The following is a 24,270-nucleotide window of genomic DNA, read 5'->3' as shown; positions in this document are numbered from 1 at the left end:
ATCTTCGCTCTATAGATTCAGGTCCCGCTGCAAAGGGACTGTTGCATGATGCTTACAGCGCCATTTCACCCTACCTATTGGCTGATGAACAGTTTTCCGTGGTTCAATCGCGGCGGATTGTGTTCGTTTCTTGCTACGAGTCCTTGAATAAAAAAGCTGGATCGAAATTTTCGGGCATTATACCACGATTACAATTCAGGAATGTTTCTACTTCTTTCGAGTCGAATTTACTACGCGACTCGATACCATTGCTAACTCGCCTCTGTTCCACTCGTGCGTTGTCAATGAGACAATCGCAAGATTCATAGCTGGAGCGAAGCAGGTCTTCGCAATGGCCTTGCCTTCCACCTCCTTAGAAGAGCAAAAACGACGTGCTGAAACAAAATCCGAAGCAGAATCGTTGCTGCCACTCTTTCGAATAACCCGCATTCTCAATCACGACCAGAATGGGCGACGTATTACTCTGCTTGGCAGCATTAAAGATCAGCCCGGCTTACTGACTTTTGAGCGCGCAGCGTTCGAATCGGATTCGGGCGCCGCAACACTTCTCCTCCAGTCTCTGAGTGACACGATCAACCTTGGCGCCAACGATATCTACAGATGGTATATGTCTAACACCCAAGCTACACCCGCTCGGCATAGCTTGAAGATCAATCTTATCTGGCCATGTACGGACGCACACATCAAGAAGTACACGGCTCAGCAACTACGGTACGTGATTGAGACGCCCGAGGTGTATGCACAGCATATCAGACCGTGGATCGAGCGGACACAGCGTACGCCGAAGCGACTCGACTGGATCTACAATATCCTCGATGGCGTCACGGAACAAGAGGATGTGGTTCATCGTTCTTCAGACTTTGGCATATCTCTGTCTCACGACAAGCAAAAGAGCGATAGTGAGGGTTTCTTACTCCTACCAGATCTGAACTGGGATCGACGCACAGCGACTGGCTTACACCTACTTGCCTTAGTCGAGAGACGTGACCTATACTCCTTGAGAAGTCTGAAGCAAAAACACGTACCCTGGCTAAAACATCTGCGAAATGAAATTGTCAAGGCTGCTAGCGGTGTTGCGTCGAAGCTAGCGGGAGAGCTGGTCGATGAGGATCAGATCAAATGCTACATCCACTATCAGCCCACCTACTACCATTTTCATGTCCATGTTGTGCATGTCATGCTTGAAGCAAATGGAACGACGCAAGCAGTTGGGAAAGCGTTCGCATTGGAAAACATCATCAGCCAGTTGGAGAACATGGCGATTGGTGAGAGTGTAGGAATGGACAATGTCGACTTAGGATATTTTATGGGCGAGGAAAGTCCTCTATGGAAAAGTTGTTTCGGCAAAATAAAGACGGGAGAGAAGGTGGATTTGAATGATGAATAATGGTGGTGAGGACTATATTGATTCACTCGATCTACGCACCGAATTAGGACCACGACGACAGTCTATGTGAGTGCAAGGACGGAGCCACGGTTCCTGAAGTTCGTAAGGATGGCTCGCCGTTATACTGGAGGATCAAGCTGAACATGCCGCCAACGATCAATTACGCGACATGCAGGCCTCGAGGTCAACGACGAAAGCGAGCTGAGCATTTTGTCGCATCTTTGCAATGGTTGAGTTGGTTTCTTACAGCTGTTGCCTGACGGAGCATTTTGGTACGCAGTTGTTCTGACAGAAGCTAGCGCACAGGTCCTCAACAGCTGCATACTTAAAGGTAGGAACACCCGCTCAAAACTTTTCAGTTGGAGTTCAGTTACCTTCGAATGAGAGTCAATAAGCCTACGACATCTCGCGAATTACAAGACTACATCTTAGTACCTCAAAAGCTCCCAAGATGTCGTGGTCAGCCTTTCCGGAAGAGCTGCGTGCCCAGGTCTTGGCATTCGCTTTCGAAGATGCCACTGTCCGATATGGCTCAGAATCACCGCCAATAAACTCAAAAGCAATCGACTCAGCTCTGTGTGTCTACAGGAGGCATGGTATCTCCCCGTCAAGATGGCAGCCGTTGTCCGCTCTCACGGTTTCCAAAGACTTTGCCTCTATTGACACAATCAACTTCGCACTACTGCAAAATGCCAAGATCGTACTCAACTCAAGGCAAGACATCGACAATCTCGCCACATATCTTGACAAATTTGGCAAAAAGGGCGTGTATAAGACCATTTTAATCAGCGACCGCTTTACCAATGAAACTGGATATCATCTCCGTGCCCTGCAACAGACCATTGGTCGTTTCAAAGTCGTCGTCAACACCGACCGGAGAATCTATCTCTCCGCGAAACCTTCGTCGAACATTGCGACGTTTTGCGCTGGAAGCAACCAAGCAAAGCCGGAAGAACAATGTGAACAGGCACCAAGGACAGATCAGCAGGGGTCTGAAAGCTGCAAGGGGCCATCCAAGATAACATCCAATACCTTCTGGAACGATAGACTCAACGATCCAGCCAAGGACTGCAAACACATCCAAGCATGGCTAGCAGAAGACTACGACAAAGCCGCTGTCAACAGAACCGAAGCCGAAACAACGTTACTCGTCACCTGTCAGGAATGCAGGCCTCAGAAACCGCTTCAAACCTTCTCATTAGGACGCTTGCTGAGGCAAGCAATCAGCACCTCAACCGAACTAGAGATGGAAATCGAACTGGAATTACTTCAACGTACCTGTCCAGGTTGCCACACCGACGAATGGCATGTACTGAAAGCGTTCTTCAGCACACGCACATGGAGCCTACGACTTACCAATGAAGGACATGAGATTGAGATACCGCAAACTACGTCAAGGGAGTGCTTTGGAAAAGGGCTGATCGATGTTGCGGAGGGGGGCGAACGTGGACGGCTCGAGCGGAAAGAGATGGTGCTCGTGCATACGAATAGTCGGGGAAGGGGCGAGGCTCAGTTTTGTTATATGTATAGTTGTAAGGAGAAGGAGTTATCTGAAGAGTTGGAGAAGTTGGTGATATAGAGGATGGATACACCTGCACAAATTAAGATGTTAGAGTACATATACCGTACAGCTTAGCAGCTCACGATAGCAAGAGCTAGTCTTCATTGAGTTATCTGCCTTTATCTGCCATATTCTACAGGTTTCAGTAGCAGATACGAGTAGGGCGATGAAGCATTAGTAGTCGACCATTCCATGTATGGATCGATTGTATCGAGGTTGACTGACAACATTTGACAAATGTCCAAGCTTTGACAAGCTCAGCATTAGAAGCTTAAAAGCTCCATCGTTAGCGCAACTGGAGATCCCCGCAAATCTTGTGATCTATTTGATTTGGAAGAGGCTGAATAGTCGAAAGCTTAACGTCGCCATGAAAGAGGACGACAACTCCCAGTGACCAATGAGCATGACGATATCTCGACGTTCGGACATGCGTTAGCCTCGATGAGAAAGCCAATATTCGAGCTCGGCGAAGCTCTAGCCTTTGGGTAGTCAGGTCATTATTTACAAAACTCCAACAGATTGGTTCGTGTAAAGACCTACAGATCCCTGGCCGGACCATGTAAGTGACTGAACAAGATGTGTATGAACTGAGTCTCCACCCTGTAGGTTTTGGGTGTGATTCAAAGGCAGTTCAACCACGCTAGGCCAGTTGAACAGAAAGGTGGGAACCATTTTGGCTCTTGAAGACAGCCGAACCTCAACCGCCTTTTCCTCAGCTGTACTCAGCGTGTATCAAGCAGTCCCTCACACTGGGAGAGCCAGCGATCATTCAGAGCCGACACGTCGCTATAGGCCATCCTCACCAGCAATATGTCGCGGCTCTCGAGGGAGAAAGATGAGGAGCGGGTGGACTTCATGCACGTCGATGGTTCAGCACACGATGCAAGCAAACGAGACCCCGACCTTATTCAGTTGGGATACGTGCCTGAATTGGTACGCAACCGTTCGATGTCTACCATCTTGTTTCAGAGTCTGGCAATCACTGCAGTTCCGTTCGGCGAGGGCACTGCGCTGACGAGTGCAATTTATGGCGGAGGTCAGCTATCTTACTTTGTCGGTTGGATTGTGGTTTCTATTCTGAATCAATGTCTTTTCATGTCGCTGGCAGAATTGTGCTCTAAGTTTCCAACATCTGCAGGCCCGGTAAGTCTGCACAGCGACATTGTGTCACAGGACTGACAAGAACAGTATTACTTCACCTATCAGCTTCTTCCATCTGGTGGCAAGCTCCGTACTCTGCTCTCTTTCATCACAGGATGGACGTGGATCATCGGAAATTGGACCATCTGTCTTTCTGTCAATTTCGGATTCGCCGCTCTCATTGCAGGAACTGCGACCATGTATCATCCTGGTTGGGAGGCAACAGCTTGAGAGCTACTGCTCATCTTCTACGCGATCTGTTTGGGCGTCTTCCTGATTGTGGCTTTTGGCAATCGCATTCTTCCCTATGTCGACACTGTGGCATCTGCCTGGAATGCCGTCACAATCTTGATAGTCCTGATTGCCTTGTCAGTCAAGGCTGGCGCTGGCCGACACAGTGCAGCTTATGCTTTGGGACATTACGACAAGAGTTTCTCGGGATGGGGCAGATTCACGTTTTTCATCGGTCTCCTCCCAGCTGCATACACCTATGCTGCAATCGGCATGATCACCTCGATGGCTGAAGAGACCACCCACCCAGCAATTGACGTGCCTAGGGCGATGAGCTGGTGCATTCCAATATCTTTCGTTGCTGGTCTCTTCTTTGTTCTTCCCATATGCTTCACTCTGCCTCCACTGGAGGACATTCTGGCTGCACCTTTGGCTCAGGCAGTACCATTCATCTTTCACACGGTGATGGGCTCTCCCGGAAGTGGATTGGCTCTTATGTTTTTCGTCCTCGGTGTTGCATTGTTCTGCAGCATATCCATCACTACCGCAGCATCTCGATCGACGTGGGCATTCGCTCGTGATCGCGCAATCCCTCTCTCCTGGATATGGTCGAAGATTGTGATCGATACTCCAATTTTCGCACTGGCACTGGTGACTTTGGTTCAGATGTTGCTTGGCCTGATCAATCTCGGAAGCTCGAGCGCATTCACGGCGTTTGCTTCGACAGGTGTCATTGCGCTCGCTGCTAGTTACGGCATTCCGATCGCAATCAGTCTCTTCGGCGGTCGCAGTTTCGTGAGACAGGCACAATGGAGGCTACCCAGCGCTATCGGGTTTCTGTTCAACGCGATTGCTGTAGTATGGGTCGCATTCCAGCTTGTCCTCTTCAGCATGCCTGCTGCATTACCTGTGACGATAGTCAGCATGAACTACGCGTCTGTTGTGTTCGTGGGCTTACTGGCGTTGAGCATGGTGTACTATATCGTCTTCGCTAGAAAAGGTAAGTGGATGAGTGACCTTTCACTTTGGGATTGCTGACGTGCGTCTAGTCTACGTGGGACCTCCAGAATCTGATGGGCTGTGACGACCTTTCGGACGCAGCCTTTATGTGTCATGTTTTTGACGAACCACCCAATCCATATCGACCTGCATCCTCCTTGTTTCTTTCTAGGTGATATTAGCATGAGTTTGGCAGTCCAGTACTACCTAAAACCTTGGTCTCCCTGACAGGCTTGTGGAAAGTATGCACGTGCTCGTGCCGTCCACTCACCACATAGTCGAAAGTTCTAATCGCTTCTCTTCGCTCGAAACCCCTATGAGACGGAATGTCACGACCACTGTACTCAGACAATCTCTTGACCCTTCTGCCGCTGTCATTATAGTTGCTGGTCTATCAGCCTGTACGAATGTCAAGCGAACATCACCTTGACGAGACGCGGGGGATAAGGTGGTTCAAGAAGTAAGGATTCCTGACCTTACTAACACCTGCTGGCAGAAAGAAGTGCTCCAAAGAAAGTGATCGGTAATGAAAGTTGATGGGCTCCGAGAGTCAGGACCTACCCTGATTTGCGCTGTCGTTCACTGATCTCGGCCCAGGATGAGCTCCGAATGCCCGCAATTTCCTGTCCCAGGAGTACGGAGTAGTTGCTTCCCGCATTCCGTATTAGGGTGGCTCGAAGAATCAACGCATGACTTTCCCAGCTTGAGTTTCCTCCTTCCTGGAATGCAGAAGACGCTTTATTCGTTTCTTCTCGTTCTCAATGTTTGCTGCCTGCTCAGTCGCGACTGTTCGTTTTGTCTCCTTGAGGGCCTAAGAAACAGTGCATCAGATATGACTGACTGTCACCGGCAACTGAAGAACGCATCTTTAGCGCCGTGGCGGTTCGTTGAGAATTCGACGAGCAGGTCTGTCCGTCTTTGCTTTTGCAATTGCATCCTCCCATTCTTCCTTAGCCTCAGCTCCGACATTGTCCTCGACGAGAAGCCACGGCCGGTGTATAGTAAGATCCCATAAGCTTAATAAGCACTGCCAGTTCAGGACCATTTTCCAACCAGACGACGTATTTGCCAAATGCAAGAATTTCCGTGCCTCTTCCACGAGCATCAACTCTGCTTGCTCTAGCAGCATAGGCGTCTTGTTCGATGCGCCTCGGGGAAGTCTATACTCACACGGTCTTGCAGTATAGGTCGATTTCTCGTGAAGGTGATATATATTCCTAAATGAGCATGTGGACAAAAAAGTATTGACCATGCTAGTATTCGCCCAGTCAGGTAAAGTTCTGATACTTTCTGGTCCTTTAAACACGATAAATATTCCCAAGCCTTGGACTTGTGCTACAATATCTCCCGACTCCGCAATTGTGTCGTGATCGTGCCTGGATCTTGCATTGTTGAAAAGCTTGCATTTAAGTGAGGCTTCACTTTGCATAGCAGCCAGTGAACGCTTGACCAGTGCTCCGTCGATGTACCATATGTCACGATCTTGCTCGTCTTGTCGAAACACCCCAATGTCTAGGGGAGTTTCCTGCCACTTTTGCGAAATGGGAAAAGCCTTGAGCTGAAGCTCTAGGTCATTATGCTTCATGCCCAGCGTCTTCACCAAATAAGCGCCGTCGATTGCTGGGCATTGCGGAGATGATTGTCGAAATAGTGCGTCCAATAACATACCACCACTCCCAGCATAGTCAACAGGTATGGCACTTCCATCCGATGCCAGAGCACGCAAGGCATATATCTTATCTTGTGGCATCGTACACTCGTGACCTCGGAACTTTCTCAGCATGTGGAACATGTTCACCTGCACTCCTCCCGAGCGAGATACCTCTTCGCGCAGCTTAAGGCTGACACAACACGGTGATCTTGTGGGATCACCAGGTCCCAGTTCTTTACTGGCCATCGGCATATGCTGAACGACATACAGAATGATCTGAAACCACGCCTCAGGCACGATCTTCTCGCCATAGCATATCTTGACGTTCGAAGCAAGAACAATCTCCTGTACAGTCCACATCCGAGACCAATATCGTAGAGATACAAAAGCTTCGAGGATCATGCTACACCGCTCCCACACTTCCGCACTCGTCAATTCAGAGCCAGATTCCGCCGTTCCCGCAGCAATCTCCAGCGCCTGCAGTATCACATCAGGAGCAACCGGCCAGCTTCGATCATTCAGATCAAATCCATACTGACGCGCACATATCGTCGAGTAAAGCGCACCAACCTTAATGACAAACTCCATCGCCCTCCCAAGCCTCGCGTCACCACAACCCAGCCAAATCACAACCTGAAACGCACCTCTATAAATATCACCCATCATCGCGACCTGAGCGTTTCGTTCAGCCAAGTCATCTTGATTAATACATGCAGCATCGATCCATACTGGTATCGCTGCAGAGTCCGTCAAACTCTTTCGCGCCTGCTGCAGGAAAGCGTACAGATTATCCCGCACGTACAGCAGCTGGCCATTGATGAGGACGGGATGCGATGCATTGTCTGTACCCCACATGTACGATAGGCAAACATATTTGCTGGTTAATCTGACTTGAATGAGCGTGCATTCGAGAATTGAGGTCGTAGTTTCGCATGGCTTGATTTGAAGGACGCGGATGGATTTTGTGGAATCTGCGAAGGGAGTGTATTGTAGAGGCTCGTAGTTGTGGTGATTGAAGATGTCTGCTGCTATTGATGTTGCCATGTTAAAGACATTGCGGAACCATGTGATGGTGAGATTCGTGGAAGGAAAGCCTATGTCTGTTGAAGGATGAAACAGTAACAGAGACTCCTCAAGTTTCGAGAAGCTGTGAAGGTTACTTAATCTTGTGTTGTGCCATGTGTCGTCGTAGGATTCTCGTAAAGTTTGAGATAGGCGGGGTACGGTACGTTGTATGTCGTTCTAAGCTAAATTTTGGTGAGGTATTAGCTATATTGTTCGGAGTACAGACCAGTAGAAGCGCAATGTCTCTCGAACTCGCCTTTCCTGTTTGGTGGTAACTTCAGTGTACTTTTGTCGAGCACAGCCATTCAGACTAACAACTGCTGTATTGAAGACGTCGTCGTGGTATCTATCCTCTATTCTCTTGTATATCATACAGACTCAAATGATTCTCTTCTCCGTCCTCATCTTTAATAACAATCAACTCGTCATCTCCTTTTTCCCGCTTAATTCGAATCTTTTCCGTCTCATCAATCTTCTTACCATTTCTTCCCATAACCTCGACGGCCCCAACAATTGTCTCAACCCCAGCCGGCACCCTCTCCTCTTCGCCCTCAGGTAGCGCATCGATGTCGATCTCCCTTCCGATCAAGCTTTTCAGAATCACCTCAGCGCCTGCTTTGCTCATGATGACGTTCTTCTCCTTGCAACGTTCGTCACAGATACACTCTGTACAGCCTTCAGTGCAATGACAGGCTCCGACTCGGTCAACCGCTCGTTCGACAAGGAGGTCAATAAACTCAAATGCCTTCTGAGCAATGCCCATCCCGGCTGGTCCGCCTTTCGCATCGTAGAAAGTAAGTCTAGCAGGTCGTTTGCGTTGAGTTTCCTTTTTCCCGAACTCCTTGAGTGCATTCTTGCATTCCGTGCGCACATCTCCAGGCATGCTTACCACGAACTGTGGCATGAGAGACATCATTGCATGTTCTGCGGCATGGATGCCAGCTGCAAGGTTCATACGCTTTGACTTCAGGATGTCGAGTGCATAGGTTGGGATATCGATCCATAAACCGCGACTAATAATGTCTATGGGTGGGTTGTCGACTGCAACCGCGTCTAGGATGCGGCGCTTCTGATCGAGTTTGAAGAAGCCGAATACTACGGCGTGCACTTTGATGCGACCGAAATAGGCTCGGACTAGGTTGTTTGGATTGTCGAGAGTCGTTATACGTCGAACCTGTTCGGTCTCGATAGGGTCGACATCGGTAAAGTCTCGTTGCTGAGTGGTCCAATTAACCTTAGCGAGCTGTACTCGAGCTATTTTGTTGGCTGGTGAGAAGTCTTTGATCAGATAGGTACGACCTTGATGCAGGAATATACCACCATCATAGAGCGTGTAATTTGCACGAGAAGCCTCGACTTCCTCGAGGACAATATTACGGCCGTGTGTGATGTCGACCACAGCATATGAATCGTCCTCTGTGTCTCGAATATTGACGTGCTTGCTGGGCAGGGGTCGGAAGCGAGGATGTGTATGGTAGAAACCTAGCCCATCTGAGTCAGCTACAAGTCGCGAGCTGCAGATCTCGGCTAGAGTTTTGCCAAGGTATTGACTGTCTGTGCCGTCCTCTGGCTGAATAGGCATCTCGAAAGCTGCGCATTGAACATGACCTTCTATCACAAGATCGTTGCTCAAATCTACCTGTAGCTCACAATTTGGTTTGGTAAAGATTTCGTCCGGATTAGCCATGTAGTGTTGGTCAACAGGGAAGCAATCTCCAACTAAGCAAGACAACGAGTCTTGGTTACGGCGACCAGCTCGACCAGATTGCTGTCGTAAGTTCGCAATAGTATATGGGAAGCCCATAGTAATCACAGCGTCCAGTGAACCTATGTCCACACCAAGCTCAAGAGCGGTAGTGGCGATGATGCCACGAAGTTTGCCACCGAACATCTCCGACTCTATCCTGCGACGATCTTGTGCTGAGTAGCCGCCTCGATAACCCATTACCAAAGCAATGTAGTCGGGACGCTCTATCTCCTGGAAGTACGCCTTGACAGCGCCAAGCAGAACCTCACATTGCTTACGGATCCGGCAGAAAGTGACTACTCTTACTCCTCGGATGATGAGGTTGCACATCAGCCTTGCAGTCTCAGCGAAAGCATCACTACGACCCGAAGTTGGATCACCAGGATCTTTGAAAGGAGTGTTCCAACAAAGAAACTCTTTCCTACCAGATGGAGACCCGTCAAAGTCTGTGAGCTTGACCTTATCGACACCAAAAATGATCTTCATGTGCTCTTCAGGATTTGATACAGTAGCTGAGCAGGAGATAAACCTGACTTTTCGGTTTCCTACCGCGGCACATATCCTTCTCAATCTGCGCATGATGAAGGCCACATGAGCTCCGAAAAGGCCGTTGTACACATGTAGCTCGTCGACCACAACGTACTTGAGGTTTTTCAGAAAAGTTCGCCATGTGCTTTCCTGTGGAAGAATTGTGATGTGTAGCATATCTGGATTAGTCATGATAATCCTTGCCTCGTCACGAATAATGTTTCTTTCCTGCATAGGTGTGTCTCCGTCAAAGGTTTCAACCATGACATTTTCCAAAGAAGGCAAGTACGTTAGTAGATCTTTCATGCTCCGGCGCTGGTCTTGCGCAAGAGCTTTAGTTGGGAAGATGTACATGCCGCGACTTTCTGAATCTAGTTCCAATTGATGCAGCATGGGTATCTGATAAATCAGAGATTTACCTGAGCTGGTTGAGGTAGATACAATGACATTGTGGCCATCGAGGAGATTGTTGATCGCCTCCGCTTGATGGGAGTACAGTTGAGAGATCCCTTTGACATTGTACAGAGCATTGACCAAGCTCTGCGAAAGCGTGAAGTTGAGCTCTCCATAGACCGGAGGTTGTGGGTCAAAGACACGATGACCATCAGGCACGATCTGACCGACATACCACTCTTGCTCCGTCAGCTCTTTCACAATGTCGGATATTGCCTTGCGATCCTTCGGGATGACCTTAGGGATAGTGGATTCAGGAGCAGGAGTCTTCACTTTGTCATCGGAGGACAAGGGGATGTATTGGTCCTTCTCTTTGAGTATTTTGGCAACAGCGTCCTCACTGTCAGCAGCACATTGGTTCAAATATGCATTGACAGCGGAGGTGAACTTCAGGTTTCTTTTCTCAATCAGCTTGAGCATAGATTTTTGGCTGAAGACGGGCATCTTGAGTTCCTCGTTTCGAAGCTTCTGGGTCGCCTTTGTAGGTTGGCCAGTCTTTGGATCGACCACCTGCCTTTTCAAGTCGCCATCCACGAATTCAAACAAGAGCAGTTCTTGAGCTTCTTCCAACCTTCTCCGACGGTCTCTCTCCGCTTGCTCGACGACAGCACGCTCGTATGCATCTGTGTTTCCAGCGCTGACATCCTCATTCTCACCCCGAATGGCGGTAAGGAGTTGTTCCTCGTCCACGTACAGAAAGTTCACGGCTCGAGGAATGAGCGCTTTGACCTGAGCAACATCTTCGACTACCAAAGGTCTCTTAATGTGACCTTCGACAGTGGACTTGATGTTGTCCCACGTAGTCGCAAAGTGCTTCCTTGTACAGCAGAAAGTGTAGACAATATTTAACGCTTTATGCAGCGCAGCTAGATAAGTGAAGTGGTCTGGCCATGTAATACTCGTTTCGACAAGGTTCAGGGAGGAGGAGTTTCTCTTCAGCAGAGGTGGTTTCTTCGTGCCCTTGCTTCTACGTGGTTTCTGACCTCCATCGTCTGTCTTTGTGGGAACAGTTGTGGTCGTGGTTGCTATGGTGGTCTCATTGCCAACTTCCACCGCCGTTGAGTCGGTGAGTTCATCATTGTGTTTTCTTTTGCGCTTTCGATTGACTGGAACATTTGAGACAGTGGCTGCTTGTAGCTTGGCCATGAAAGGATGCAGCATTCATGCTGAGCATCTGGACAAGAGCGGCAAATCCATTGTCTAGCCAGCCATCAATGTTTCTCGAAGCCCTAGGATTGATGACGTAGTCAGGATTGGTCCGCGTCTCTAGACGCGAAAAGTACACGCTAGAAATGCGCTTGCCGTTGCTCTGGAATTACTCTACCTTTGAGAAGTGCGGATTCGCTCGAACTGTGGCAGAAAGACTTTGTTCTGCCGCTGCCGCAGAGGGGTTACGTACAGGAATTCTTGTCAAGAGTCTGAATCATGGAGAGCATTCAGAAAAGTGCGGGACACCCGAGTGTTCCTGCAATTACTTTTCTGAAGGCACTCGGGACTTGTGCAGTGCCAGGGTTAGTGGTAACAAGCGCAGCAAGCACACCTACTCAGGTCGTCCTCCCAATGTTGCAGCCTCCCTTCTCCATAATTGCTTGGCCAGTTTTTCGCTTACGTCGGGGTATGCGCTGCAACGAGTGGTCGGAAGACAGTCTCTATATCGAATCAATGCGTTGGTAAGTAGAAGACGCGCGAACTCCGAAGTTTCGCCAAAGATGCATGGTAGATACACCGTCACAGCTCAAGATGCGAAGGGTAAACAACCTTTGCTGAAGATCAGCGCACTATTTGTGCCGCCAGCTTGTTTGGTAATGCAAAATTGATATCCAAACCTATTCGATAGCACGATACCTAACGACAGCGATATTGTGCTTCTCCTTTACAACCACGAACAGTCTGTGACGTGAGGACCGTCTCAGCTATGGCTCAACCAGTGACCAAGATCGCCGCTGGTGCTTTTACAGAAGACACAATAACAGAAGCTGCTCTTCCTGGATCCAACGCTGACCATATCCTGTACCTCAAGTTGATTCAAGGATACGCTATACGTCTTGTCCACCTACTTCCGGGCTCGCAGAATGATCCTGTAAGGATTCACTTATCGATACACGAACTTGAGTTTCAGCCTGAATATGAAGCTCTTTCGTATGTTTGGGGCCCCACGAACAGCGATGAGTACTGGACGTCGATTGAGTGCAATGGGCGGCAGTTGTGGGTCACGAAGAGTTTACAATCAGTGTTCACGCGAGTTCGACATAGCGATCGTCCCCGTATCGTGTGGGCAGATGCGATATGTATTAATCAGCAGGACGACGATGAAAAATCACACCATGTAGCCTTCATGAACAGAATCTACAGTCACGCTTCAGACGTATTGGTGTGCATGACTGGCGGCTCAGAAGAGGTAGCCGGTCACACAATAGCGCTACTCCATGATCACACACTCAGAAGGGCCGGCTTCGCCAGTGTCAACGACATGCCGATTCTGAACGACGACGATCCTGTCTTGTCCGATCCTCGTTGGCCTGCTTTCGGCAAGCTCATGCAGAATGAATGGTTCAAACGTGCATGGGTGTGCCAAGAGACAGGCGTCGCAAAACATGCCACAATTCACTGGGCTGATGCAGCAATGGACTACCGTCACACAATGCATCTTGCTAGATGGGTCGTGCGGTGTGCGCCGCAGCTTCAGAGCAGTGCAGGTATCTCGCTGCTAACTATACACTCAGATTGGTCGAACTGGAGAGATAACGAGTGGCGGCACGATCAGTCAGTACCAGACTACAGTATAGTCGACTTCCTCAGCCATGCCAAGGGTTTGGGGTGCAGCAATGCACACGACCACATCTATGCTTTCTTAGGTCATCCACTGCTACAGACAAACACTGATGCCGGCATCTCAGTGCCAATTATCAAGCCAGATTACAAAAAGTCTATGCTGGAAATCTACCACGAGTTCACAGTAGCGGTATGCATATGCCGAACTGTTGTCGGATGAAAGTGTTGCTGACTTGTACCAGGTCTTTCCTACAGCAGGCGTCAAGCTCTTCTCGGCAATTGAACATGATGAAGAGAGCCTCAACGCCGACATACCTTCGTGGGTAGTTAGATGGGATATGGATATTATCCAGAATTCACTAGGCTACTATCCCGACTTCTATTTCAGAACATCAGGTCCCGAGGCTAAGACATTTACAGGTCTCTATGCGCCAGTGATTGAGGGTAGTGTATGCATCGTTCGAGGAATACACGTTGATAGCATTATTATCAGACACAAATTCTCTGCTGACGGAGCTATGTACGATGTCGACAATGTCAAGGAGGCGCTCAAGCCTGACAACGTCGTCAACGAGACTCTCGACGCTGTGTTGGATATTCCTGCCAATACTGACACTCCCAGCCGATACGAGGCTCCTGAACGAACTGACGCAATCAGTCTAACTCTACGCACTGGCCTCGCGGACTATTTACGAGCAGAGAACGACCTTTCAAAACACAGAGCCAGCTTCGAAGCCTTTCGCAGTGTTCGTGACCAGACCTTGGGCCGAGAAGCTGGTAGCCACGATTCAGAACGCGAGGACAACCAAATGACTATCAGGAAGGCCAATTCCTATTGGTATGACCTCAGTCTTGGCTGTAAAGGACGTTGCTTTTTCGTCACAAGGACTGGTTACTACGGACTCGGTCCTTGGGTGTTGCAACCTGGAGACGAATGCTGGCTTTTCGAAGGTGCACGTGTCCTGTATGTCCTTCGCAAGGTGCAAGGAGAGGGTGCGTATCGGATTCTGGGAGAGGCTTATGTGCATGGATCCATGGAAGGTGAAATTGTCAAGGAGCGAGGAAAGGATCTTGTATGGGAGAGTGTTGTGTTGAAGTGAGCGATTGCAAGCATTACATGTATTGGGCGTATGAATGTACTGTTTGGTGCTGTCAAATTAGCGTAAGTGATCTTGATTTTCCTCTTGACCCTAAGAACCTTCAATATCTCCCGATCATTGAAATAACTCGCCCTTATGTAGCCGACCTCTTGCATAGAACGATCCTTCAGTACTGCAAGTATTTCTGCAGCCAACCAGAAGTGGAGTAATTTTCTCACGTGTGCAGAGAGTGACATGCCCCTCCTGCTGTTGTTCCCTTCACTTCGATTATCACTCACGCCCGCAACGTTCAGTGCGCCACGCCTCCACGTGCGCACTTATTTTCCCTCTTATACACAATACCACAAAATTGCTCCTCAATCACAGCACACCAGCCCCGGCTGGTGTGGGGGTTGGACCTGGCAGGACAAAGCGAACAATCGAGCTCGCTGGCACCAGAGAAACCTCCGTTGTGTTAATAAACTAGTCGTTCAAAATTCACTACCTCTATCAGTCGTATCACACGAAGTATCAGACCAGTTTCCTTGTTCACAGCTCGAGGTGAATAAGTTTTTTTGACCTTTTTTTGATAGATTTGTGGACATTAGAACCTGCGACCAGGAGGGAAGAAGGTGGAGTCGCTTGGTCGGCTTCGTATCTACTCTACCAAGTTACGCGTTGCGATCTTCTTTGCATCTTCTCTTCGTCCCAAAGATCGTCTTTTGCAAACGACCGAGTCCGATAGCATCGTGCGTCCTGCCTCTGCAGCTAGGCATAGTGAAAGTTTTGTGGCGGATGCCCAAGCGAAATCCGCAATTCTGTTCAAGCAATTTCAGATTTCAAATATGTATCATCGTGATCATACTGCTTCACTTTCTCATATTGGTAATAACACCTTTCAATGCATCTTCCACACTCGCAGAATTTGGCTGATAAGGCACAAACACTTGAGTGGTCCTCACGCTTGGGTCTTCAGGATGCAGCAGACATATTGACCAGTTCGGCATTGGTTTTCGATTCCCTCTCGCCTTCTCCGATGCTTCCCACTTCTGACGCATCTCGGTCCTAGCAAGATGTGGCACCGAATGCCCAAGCCAGTGGCTGTCTCTATTCTCACTTTGGAGGGGCCCCAGCCAACGATAAATAGCAAGAATAAGCCAAATTTGTCTTCGTCCAGATGCATCGGGAGACAGTGATTCACGGCTCTGAAACATGAACTTTGTTTTACAGCCACGTGTGTAGCACGACTGTTTGCATTTGCCCAGATATTCAGGATCTCCGACATCTCGTTTCTGTTCCGATATGCATGGTGGCCCTCTGACATTAGGAGGAAGTCTCTGCGTGTTAATACAAGATCTGCAAAATCTGCTGAGCAGGTATTGGTCGCTTAACCGGAGGTGGTTGCATACAGGAAGGTCAATAGCACACAGCGCAGCTGCGACGTCTTTAACAGCAAACACTTCTTTATACATCGTACCACCACTCGAGGTTCTGTCTTTATATTTCGGGGCCGGTGCCTGTAAGAGTGCGATCTTGGTGATCAGAAGAGATGCCGCATTCGGGCTGTCTAGGTCAGTAGCGGCGGTGCCTTTTTCTGGTCGTTCAGCTACCGACCGGCTTCGGATCACTTCTCGGCATCGTGAGCAGGACTCCAACGATTGTGATTTAAATGGTGCTTCGTGCCCAGCTTTGATGTCTTTAAGAGTCTTTTGGTAGCCCAGGTGTTTGTGCGGGCAAAGCCAGACCTGACGGCAGTCGCGTTCAGCTGGTGATAATTTCCTCTCAGCAGCTGGGAAAGTGGCTTTCACATGACGTTCCTTACACAGTCCACAAACCAGCTGATCGAGCTCATCAGGGTCCTGGTCCTTCTCATACAGACACAGCCATTCGAACTTATCATCTCCAGATAAGTAAAATGACGGCAAGGTAAAGAGATGGAGGAATCGAGCACAAGCATGCCGCAAAGCAACCTCACTGCTAGGAGTGATATATTTCTGGAGTGTCAGCAGAACTTCTGTCGGTAAAGATAGAATGCCCTTATCAACGTTGTTGAAGATTGTCCTTTCCGACGATGTTGTAGCCACAGAGCCGTGGCTATAAATAGATGGATTGAGCCTTCGAGGTGGCTTGTCTTCCAGGTTTGTATCATCAGCAAATTTCAGCTTGTTTATCAACTGTTCATCCGAAGGCGACAGAGTCAACGAGCTTTTGTGCCCTGAATCTGCATAGTCCGACTCTAGAGTGTTACCAACGGACTTGGACCGGGATAGTTTACGCTTGAATCGTTCGAGCATTGTGGACGGTATGCAGACCAGATCTCAATCTGGGCGATAATGACTAGCTTTGTGTTACTTCTTCTGCCGCGTCACTCGGCCATAAGAACATAGGAGGTGGATGGCGTATTCGTTGAATAAATATGTTAGGGTGTCTACTGTAATATTGATCGATGAAACCTTCGAGGCGTAGAACAACGTACTTTGATACTGCTTCATTCCCGAAATTGCCACGAAAGAACCACCTACCGCCATGAGGAAAGGACGTGCGGCCAAACGAGGAGTCTTCGGCTCGTCACGAGAGGTCTAGACAGCAACATTCCAAGTTGGAGATGCTGTGTTTGTCCCGACCAACGGCATGACTGGCAGGTCATCTCTTTAATTGTACGTGACCACACACACAAGCACAATTTCGCGCCCCAACATGGCCACATATATGTGCTGGCCAAACAAGGTGAATAGGCGAGCAATGTTCAGATCTGAGACAACTGACAAGCAGGCGAATCAGGAGGCCGGATCGTGTTCGTCTGCTCATCCTCGATCTTCACGTCTATGACGTCCATGCAATAACGCGACCAAATTTCTACCGCGACTTTAGCTGCTGAGCATTGACGATGGCGTTCATACTGACTTCAATGCCCTTTCTGTGCAGATGGCTTCCAGAGTGTAATTGTTACTACTTCACATCAAACGAATGCTAGTAAGGTTTCTGAATACTGGCAAGCTCCAGTCGATCTCAATATTGCACAGAGCCTCAACACGGACTCTTTGTTTGTCCCAATATCAAGGAGCAAGCTTGAGTGGGAGGCTTTCAAGATTTCCCGGTTACAACAAACCCTTCAGTATGGCCAAGAGAAAGCGATCCGAGGCCCAGGAGCAAACCATAGCTCCTTCCTTGTCCCATCTGGCTACAGATATTGCGTCCATCGCTTTCTCAAAGCCGCCTGCGCCTGTTCGAAGAGCTAGTACCAGACGAGGGCAGCCACCACCCGCAGAAAACGTCGACGTGAACCCCGATGAGAATCCGGACATCAAGGATGGTCCCGATGCTCGGTTGTCCTCTCCGGACGCGGAGACACGCGAGAAGAAAAAGCCAGTGAAAAGGACCGTGAAACAGAAAGCTGCAACCAACGGTGATGTGGTGAAAACACCGTCCAAGCAAAACATCAAGGCCGAGGACTCGGAATCGCCGCTATCTGACCTTTCCGACGTCGACGAGGCCATAATTGCTAAGCCTCCACCTGCGAAGCCTGCGAGCAAGAAGAAGCAGGCAGTCAAGGCAGAAGTTCAAGATGAGGTCGATCCCGAAGCAGATGAAGATGACACGGTGGATCCTGAAGAACTCAAGCTTGCCATGTCAAGACCACCTGCTGCCAATAGTTCCTATTTACCTCTACCATGGAAAGGTCGACTGGGCTATGCCTGTCTGAACACTTATCTACGACAAGCCACACCCCCTGTCTTCTCCTCTCGGACCTGTCGCATAGCTTCCATCCTTGAGCATAGACATCCTCTCAAAGATCCCTCGCAGCCCGAACACGCGACGAAGAATCGACCTGACAAAGATCAACCTGCGGATGTCGCTCGGGGACAAGCATACGTGGAAGCACTAGGTGTAGCGAACGCCAACGATATCCCAAAAATGCTTCGTTGGAACGACAGGTACAACATCAAATTCCTGCGCTTGTCCTCTGAGATGTTTCCATTTGCTTCACATGATGTGTACGGTTACAAACTCGCGCCGTTTGCATCTGAGGCTTTGGCGGAAGCGGGACGAGTTGCTGGAGAGCTTGGCCATCGCTTAACGACACATCCTGGTCAATTTACACAGCTTGGCTCACCTCGACCTGAAGTCATTACAGCTGCGATTCGAGACTTGGAGTACCACTGCGAGTTACTTGATCTGTTGAAATTACCTCCGCAGCTCAACAAGGATGCCGTTATGATCTTGCATATGGGAGGTGTTTTCGGTGATAAAGAGGCCACAATTCAGAGGTTTAGGGAAAACTACCTCAAACTACCTCAGGGCATCAAGAATAGACTTGTTCTTGAAAACGACGACGTTTGTTATACCGTGCACGATCTGCTTCCAGTATGCGAAGAGCTCAACATTCCCATGGTGCTCGACTATCATCACAATAATATTCTGTATGACAAGGATAAATTGCGCGAGGGCACACTTGACATTATGAATCTGTACGATCGCATCAAAGCAACGTGGACTCGCAAGGGAATAACACAGAAGATGCATTATTCAGAACCATGTCCAGGTGCTGTCACAGATCGACAACGACGTAAGCATAGTCCACGGGTTTACTCTCTACCACCGTGCGCACCAGACATGGACTTGATGATTGAGGCCAAGGACAAAGAGCAGGCGGTCTTTGAGGTTATGCGTACATTGAGGTTACCTGGTCATGAAAAGATTGGTGATATCGTGCCGTACACTCGCAGCGACGAGAACAGGGCGTGGAAGCCGCCAAAAAAGAAGACACCCAAAAAGAAGAAAGGTGCAGCTGCTGAGGAGGAAATGGAAGAGGAGGCCGAACCACAACCTCCTCCAATCATACCAGAGGACGAGGTAGCAATGGGTGGCCCAGACGGCCGGGTCTACTGGCACGTAGGCTTCGAAGAGTGGCTACGTCCAAAGAAACGTGAGGTTAAGCCACGGGATCCAGAGAAAGCCAAAACAACAGCAGAAAAGGCTGCGCAAAGACGAGCGGAGAAAGCTGCATGGCAGGCTGCACGTGAGGCAAGTGCTGATGCACCGAATGGCACAGATGCGTCCATTGCGAGTGCATCGGATACAGGAGCGACACCTGCTCTTGAAATTGCAAAGACAAAGTCGGTCTATGACAAGAGTAAGACGTCCAAAGCCAAGCCTGCCCGAGCAGGTCCTGCTGCTAAGGCCAAGAAGAACGCGAAAACTGCTGTGCCTACGCCTAGCACGAGTGAGCAGGACGAGCACGACGACGATGTGAGCATGCCAGATTTCAGTGATGGCGAGGAAGTGGTAACCAAGTCAGTAGCAACTACGAAGCCGACATTGTCAAAAAGGCAAAGTTCAAGAGGCACAAGGAAGGCCGTAGTCAATTATGCTGAGGACGACGAAGATTGAACATCGATCGAACAGGTTCAGTGTTGTCTACTCGAGCATTGTATGATGCGCTACTAGTTTCTTCACAAACATCTCATAACAGTGTTTTGGTGATAATACTGGAAGAATGTTCGACAGGGGTGCCGTCTGTGCAATGCTCAATCTTGATTGCTTACAGGATGGAGAATAACTGCACTGTTGGAGTACCGTACTCTTCTTATCCATGACGAGCGGGTATGCGCGCGATCGTAACTGCTTCCTAGCTGTGGTGGCGCGCATTGCAGCACTGCAGGTAGTCGTGGCGCTGGTTGATGCAAGATTTTTGGCGTTGCAAACGCAGGAAAAACAAGTTCCAGCCACATGGTGCACGAGCAAAACCAGCTTGGGGACACATGAGCAAACACCATCGATCGTTGCTCTCTTGCCCCAGAATAAGCCAATCGAATTTTGACTGCTGCAGCTACGTCATGTTTACGAACTCTCTCTCTACAACAATGATTGCGAGTGATGGTGTTGACTTCCTGGGCGAGCTTTTCGGAAGTGTGGGCAACTCAACGAACTTTTCCTGTGGATCTGGACTGGTCTGGAGCATGAGGCTGCAATAAGTCACCTTTCGCCGAAAGTCAAGGCCGCCAAGCACAATCCATAGATAGCCGGTCTTGTGGGCATCGCGGTGCTTCCAACCAGTATTTTCAGCTTTTCAGACCAAAGCCATCTGTGGCTGATGAACTTCGACTCCATCACATCCGACTGGCTGACCTGGGCCGGCATCAAATTTGCCTTGCTTGCTTCTGGTCATTTCGGTGATTTTCTACGTCATTCGCGAGGTAGCGAAATTTCTGGCATGAGATCTGCGCTGAGTACCTGCAGGTTTTGTCAACAAACGCCCTAGCATATGCATCATCGACATTGAAAACTCATTACGTCGTGTGCTGTGTAGAAAGGTACATAACCTGATCCTCCCCTTCAAGATTGTGCTTCAACCACATCAGCCACGCTTAGCCACGCTCGTACCATCTACTCATATCTCTCCCCTACTAGCCTGACATGGCCCTTGGTGGTGCACTCCTCCGCTTCGGCGGCCTTTTCATTCGAATCCTCCAGTTCTGCGTCTCAGGTATCTGTTTGGGATTTTTCTCCTATTTCCTCTCGGTACTTGCAGATCGCAACATCAGCATTCTCAACAAATGGCTCGCCGTCGAGGGTATGACAGGTGCGGCGACTCTGTACGCGCTTCTCGCCTGCGTCTTCATCCTCTTCCTGGGTGGTAAATCATTCTTCGGTTACCTCGGCGCTTTCCTTGATATCCTCTTTGTCGGATGCTTCGCTGCTGTTGCCTACTATACACGCGAGGGTACAAACAGCTGCAACGGCTTCGTACGAACACCGCTTGGTGACGGAGATTCAGCGTCCTCAACTCTTGGTGGCTACGGTAGTGACGGATTCGGAGCTGGCAGCGGCGAGAACTTGACATATGCTTCGAGCCTACACACAGCCTGCATCTTCAACAGGGTCGTCTTCGCTTGTGCCATCATTGCCATCTTCCTCTTCCTTCTGTCTGCTGTCTGGCAGATCCTGATGGTCAGACACCACAAGAAGGAGAAGAAGTTCGGCCCAAGCCCATCCAACAACTACACCTCGGGCACTGGCAAGACACCTTTCTGGAAGCGAGGTCGACGCAACAAGAACCGACACACCAAGGACGCGGAAACTGTCGGCGCCATGACTGCTATGCCTCATGGTACCGCCGTTAGACCTAGCCACGAGACCAGCACTACTCTAGGCAACAACACTCACTACCCTGAGCCCAAGTACGGTGAACAGGGTTATGGTCACGTCAGATCAGGCTCACCAGTCTATGGTGAGCCAGGCTACGGTCAGAATCACTCAGCTATTGGTCAAGGCCAGCACATGCATCAAGCACCAACGCCAGGCCTGAATCAGGGTACCTTCCACGATAGAACCACTGCTGATGGTCGATTCTAAACAATCGTGCCACTTGCATACTGTTTCTTACCGTGACAAATACCCTCTTGTATAACAATGAGAAAGATTGAATCGACAGTATCTGACGAGTTATGATGATTGACGATGAAGGGAGTCGGGATGTATACATAAGATATCACTACTACCACTACTACCTAATAAGTTAATAAAGTTCAAATGATACACACAGCCCTTGTCTCTTTCAAGCCGTACAGATTGTCATTGCCAGGATTGCACATAGGTTAATAGACCGCGAGCGCCTACATTTGACATTCAGGGTTCGTATCAGATGTGATTCGGACTTACTAAAATGGCAGTATATTCAACTTCAACGGCCAAGCACCCAGAAAGACGGGGCCATAAGAATTAGGAGATCTCTGGATCGACACATTGCAGTACAGTGGTACACTGATAGCGATCCCTCGTCGTCGTCTCGATCGACTATTGCTTCTTGATCAATATCCAGTGCTTTTGCAATGTTGGCTTTTCGTCTCTCCTCAAATATTGGCATAGTACAGTATGTGATAATAATGCACAAAGCTGGCTCCGTGGACGAGAGGTTGATAACCACATATCCAAGTATTCATGTATCGTATTGCTATAGAACTCGCCGAACGCCCAAAACACTGAATGACGTGTCAACGCTGTAGCCATCGCCAACATGCAATTTAGTATCTTTGGGGTCGGAAGGACGATGTTGATCCATACTGCTCACAAGTATGAAACAACGCGACGGCCTGTTTGGCCGCACCTCTACTTGCAGAAGGGATATGTGTTCCGTTCATTGTCGACCTAATAAATTGTCCTGCTTATTTCCCTCTGCACTTCTGAAAACTGGGCAGACCACATCCAAACCCAACGAACAAGTATATCAAGAACACAATGACAACCGTCAATAACGCCATCAGTCGTACGTTCTTCCACCACATCTGCCTTCTCAGACCTCTTGACCTGACCCTGAAGTCTCTCGCACTTCCTCCTAAACGATCCGTCTTATCTACCAGAAGATCAATCCTCTCTCCACGTTCAAGCACTCGTTCAATATTCTCTGTCATAATATCGCGCACATTGTCAATCTCCTTGCGCGCTGCAGATAGAGAGTCTTGTGGTGGTGCAACGTTATAGGTTGAAATGAGTGATTTAAGAGTGCTGTTGAAAGCAGCTGTGCCGTAAGCCGGAAGACTGCCGTAGTTCGTGCTTGAAGGAGGATGCGCAGCGAGAAATTTCTTCTTCAAGTCAAGGAGGAAGGCAAACGGAATGCGCCTGCCGAGTTCGCTGGGCGCGATCACAAGGTAGGTCAAAGCGGCGTGTGATGAGAGTTCCGCGTCGCCAGAAGAAGAGGAAGAAGGCGAATCTGCGATGTAATGTACGAAGAGCTTGTCGTGGGTATATGTGAGTTTCTGAGGCGAGGTGTGACTGATTTTGGGAAGGATGATGGAGGCTAATGAGGAGGCGTTGGTGCTGCTTGTACCTGGAGCAGTATGTTCGCTCAGGATCGTGGTGCCGTGAGCTATACAGGCACTGACAGGGAAGTTAGCAGGTCATGACCTTGAACGACTGAGGATGCAGGACGACGTACTATAGTAAATGGGTTGGACCTGAACTTGAGGCCATGGTGAACTGACTTCGCGAAGTCTGATCAAGCCGTAACCAGAACTGTAGTGCGCCTTCGAAGTAGCTGCCGAGATCGCAATAAGATCGTGGTTGTTCGCGATTAAGATCCTGGACGTGATGTTCAGCAGTTGGAAGTTACGAATTGTCAGTATTGGTAGGTGGTGCTTGCTCAATCCGAGGCGCCTGTATGGACTCAGGCTGCGTCATTCTGAAATGTGGTGGAGCTCTTGTTACATCAAGCAGGAATCATTGAAACTATAACAAGGTTGCTGGTGGTCCAAGTTGGTCAGCACTGGTCGCCAGCTTCTTCCTGACAGGAACTATCAGTTGCATTTTATCCATTTGACGTCTACTTTCGATGCTGAACCAGACCTCAGACGATAAATGCTATACTGCAAGTTTGTCTTCGTATCACGCTGCCTTTCCAGCATTATCTTCAGACATAAAACATACAATATCGGTTACTGCACAATACGCAACGTTTTCGCTGCCCAAGCAGTCGCACAAGCTGTGCTCCTTCAGACATCGTCACTTCTTATCAGTCCTGTTAACCTCATACATTGTTGTTCTTGTGATCACAAGTGCTATGCGTATCTTGTTAAAACATTGTGTCGAAGGACAGAGACCAAGTCGCCAGCTTTTTGGCATATTCGACAAGGTCTTCGTCGAACAGCAAAACCCGGGACT

General features: G+C 49.1%; 10 protein-coding genes across 10 annotated transcripts; 6 read left to right on the top strand and 4 right to left on the bottom strand.

Annotated features, from left to right (window-relative positions):
- Nucleotides 1-331: 331 nt before the first annotated feature.
- On the top strand, nt 332-1,387 carry LTR64_003367 (uncharacterized protein; the record flags this gene model as incomplete). The annotated part of the gene is made up of 1 exon (XM_064897725.1): nt 332-1,387. One exon carries the CDS (start codon nt 332-334, stop codon nt 1,385-1,387), a length of 1,056 nt encoding a protein of 351 aa, XP_064756675.1.
- Nucleotides 1,388-1,838: 451 nt separating this feature from the next.
- On the top strand, nt 1,839-2,966 carry LTR64_003366 (uncharacterized protein; the record flags this gene model as incomplete). Its single annotated transcript, XM_064897724.1, has 1 exon — nt 1,839-2,966. One exon carries the CDS (start codon nt 1,839-1,841, stop codon nt 2,964-2,966), a length of 1,128 nt encoding a protein of 375 aa, XP_064756674.1.
- A 792-nt stretch (nt 2,967-3,758) lies between these two features.
- LTR64_003365 (uncharacterized protein) lies at nt 3,759-5,403 on the top strand (the record flags this gene model as incomplete). Its single annotated transcript, XM_064897723.1, has 4 exons — nt 3,759-4,091; nt 4,137-4,299; nt 4,321-5,319; nt 5,369-5,403. 4 exons carry the CDS (start codon nt 3,759-3,761, stop codon nt 5,401-5,403), a joined length of 1,530 nt encoding a protein of 509 aa, XP_064756673.1.
- A 783-nt stretch (nt 5,404-6,186) lies between these two features.
- LTR64_003364 (uncharacterized protein) lies at nt 6,187-8,013 on the bottom strand (the record flags this gene model as incomplete). The annotated part of the gene is made up of 1 exon (XM_064897722.1): nt 6,187-8,013. The coding sequence occupies one exon, from the start codon at nt 8,011-8,013 to the stop codon at nt 6,187-6,189; it is 1,827 nt and encodes a 608-aa protein (XP_064756672.1).
- Nucleotides 8,014-8,380: 367 nt separating this feature from the next.
- On the bottom strand, nt 8,381-11,908 carry HRQ1 (ATP-dependent 3'-5' DNA helicase; the record flags this gene model as incomplete). The annotated part of the gene is made up of 1 exon (XM_064897721.1): nt 8,381-11,908. One exon carries the CDS (start codon nt 11,906-11,908, stop codon nt 8,381-8,383), a length of 3,528 nt encoding a protein of 1,175 aa, XP_064756671.1.
- Nucleotides 11,909-12,677: 769 nt separating this feature from the next.
- LTR64_003362 (uncharacterized protein) lies at nt 12,678-14,634 on the top strand (the record flags this gene model as incomplete). Its single annotated transcript, XM_064897720.1, has 2 exons — nt 12,678-13,724; nt 13,777-14,634. 2 exons carry the CDS (start codon nt 12,678-12,680, stop codon nt 14,632-14,634), a joined length of 1,905 nt encoding a protein of 634 aa, XP_064756670.1.
- Nucleotides 14,635-15,482: 848 nt separating this feature from the next.
- LTR64_003361 (uncharacterized protein) lies at nt 15,483-16,907 on the bottom strand (the record flags this gene model as incomplete). The annotated part of the gene is made up of 1 exon (XM_064897719.1): nt 15,483-16,907. The coding sequence occupies one exon, from the start codon at nt 16,905-16,907 to the stop codon at nt 15,483-15,485; it is 1,425 nt and encodes a 474-aa protein (XP_064756669.1).
- An 823-nt stretch (nt 16,908-17,730) lies between these two features.
- On the top strand, nt 17,731-20,004 carry MUS18 (UV-damage endonuclease; the record flags this gene model as incomplete). The annotated part of the gene is made up of 2 exons (XM_064897718.1): nt 17,731-19,180; nt 19,226-20,004. The coding sequence occupies 2 exons, from the start codon at nt 17,731-17,733 to the stop codon at nt 20,002-20,004; spliced, it is 2,229 nt and encodes a 742-aa protein (XP_064756668.1).
- A 1,026-nt stretch (nt 20,005-21,030) lies between these two features.
- LTR64_003359 (uncharacterized protein) lies at nt 21,031-21,969 on the top strand (the record flags this gene model as incomplete). Its single annotated transcript, XM_064897717.1, has 2 exons — nt 21,031-21,100; nt 21,146-21,969. The coding sequence occupies 2 exons, from the start codon at nt 21,031-21,033 to the stop codon at nt 21,967-21,969; spliced, it is 894 nt and encodes a 297-aa protein (XP_064756667.1).
- An 809-nt stretch (nt 21,970-22,778) lies between these two features.
- LTR64_003358 (uncharacterized protein) lies at nt 22,779-23,583 on the bottom strand (the record flags this gene model as incomplete). Its single annotated transcript, XM_064897716.1, has 2 exons — nt 22,779-23,490; nt 23,549-23,583. The coding sequence occupies 2 exons, from the start codon at nt 23,581-23,583 to the stop codon at nt 22,779-22,781; spliced, it is 747 nt and encodes a 248-aa protein (XP_064756666.1).
- Nucleotides 23,584-24,270: the final 687 nt, after the last annotated feature.

The sequence above is a fragment of the Lithohypha guttulata genome, assembly GCF_036872675.1.
Source record: "Lithohypha guttulata strain CCFEE 5908 chromosome Unknown scaffold_2, whole genome shotgun sequence".
In the NCBI taxonomy this organism is placed as follows: Eukaryota; Fungi; Ascomycota; class Eurotiomycetes; order Chaetothyriales; family Trichomeriaceae; genus Lithohypha; species Lithohypha guttulata.
The sequence above is the reverse complement of the archived record's forward strand: the minus strand, read 5'-3'. Positions and strand labels throughout refer to the sequence as shown.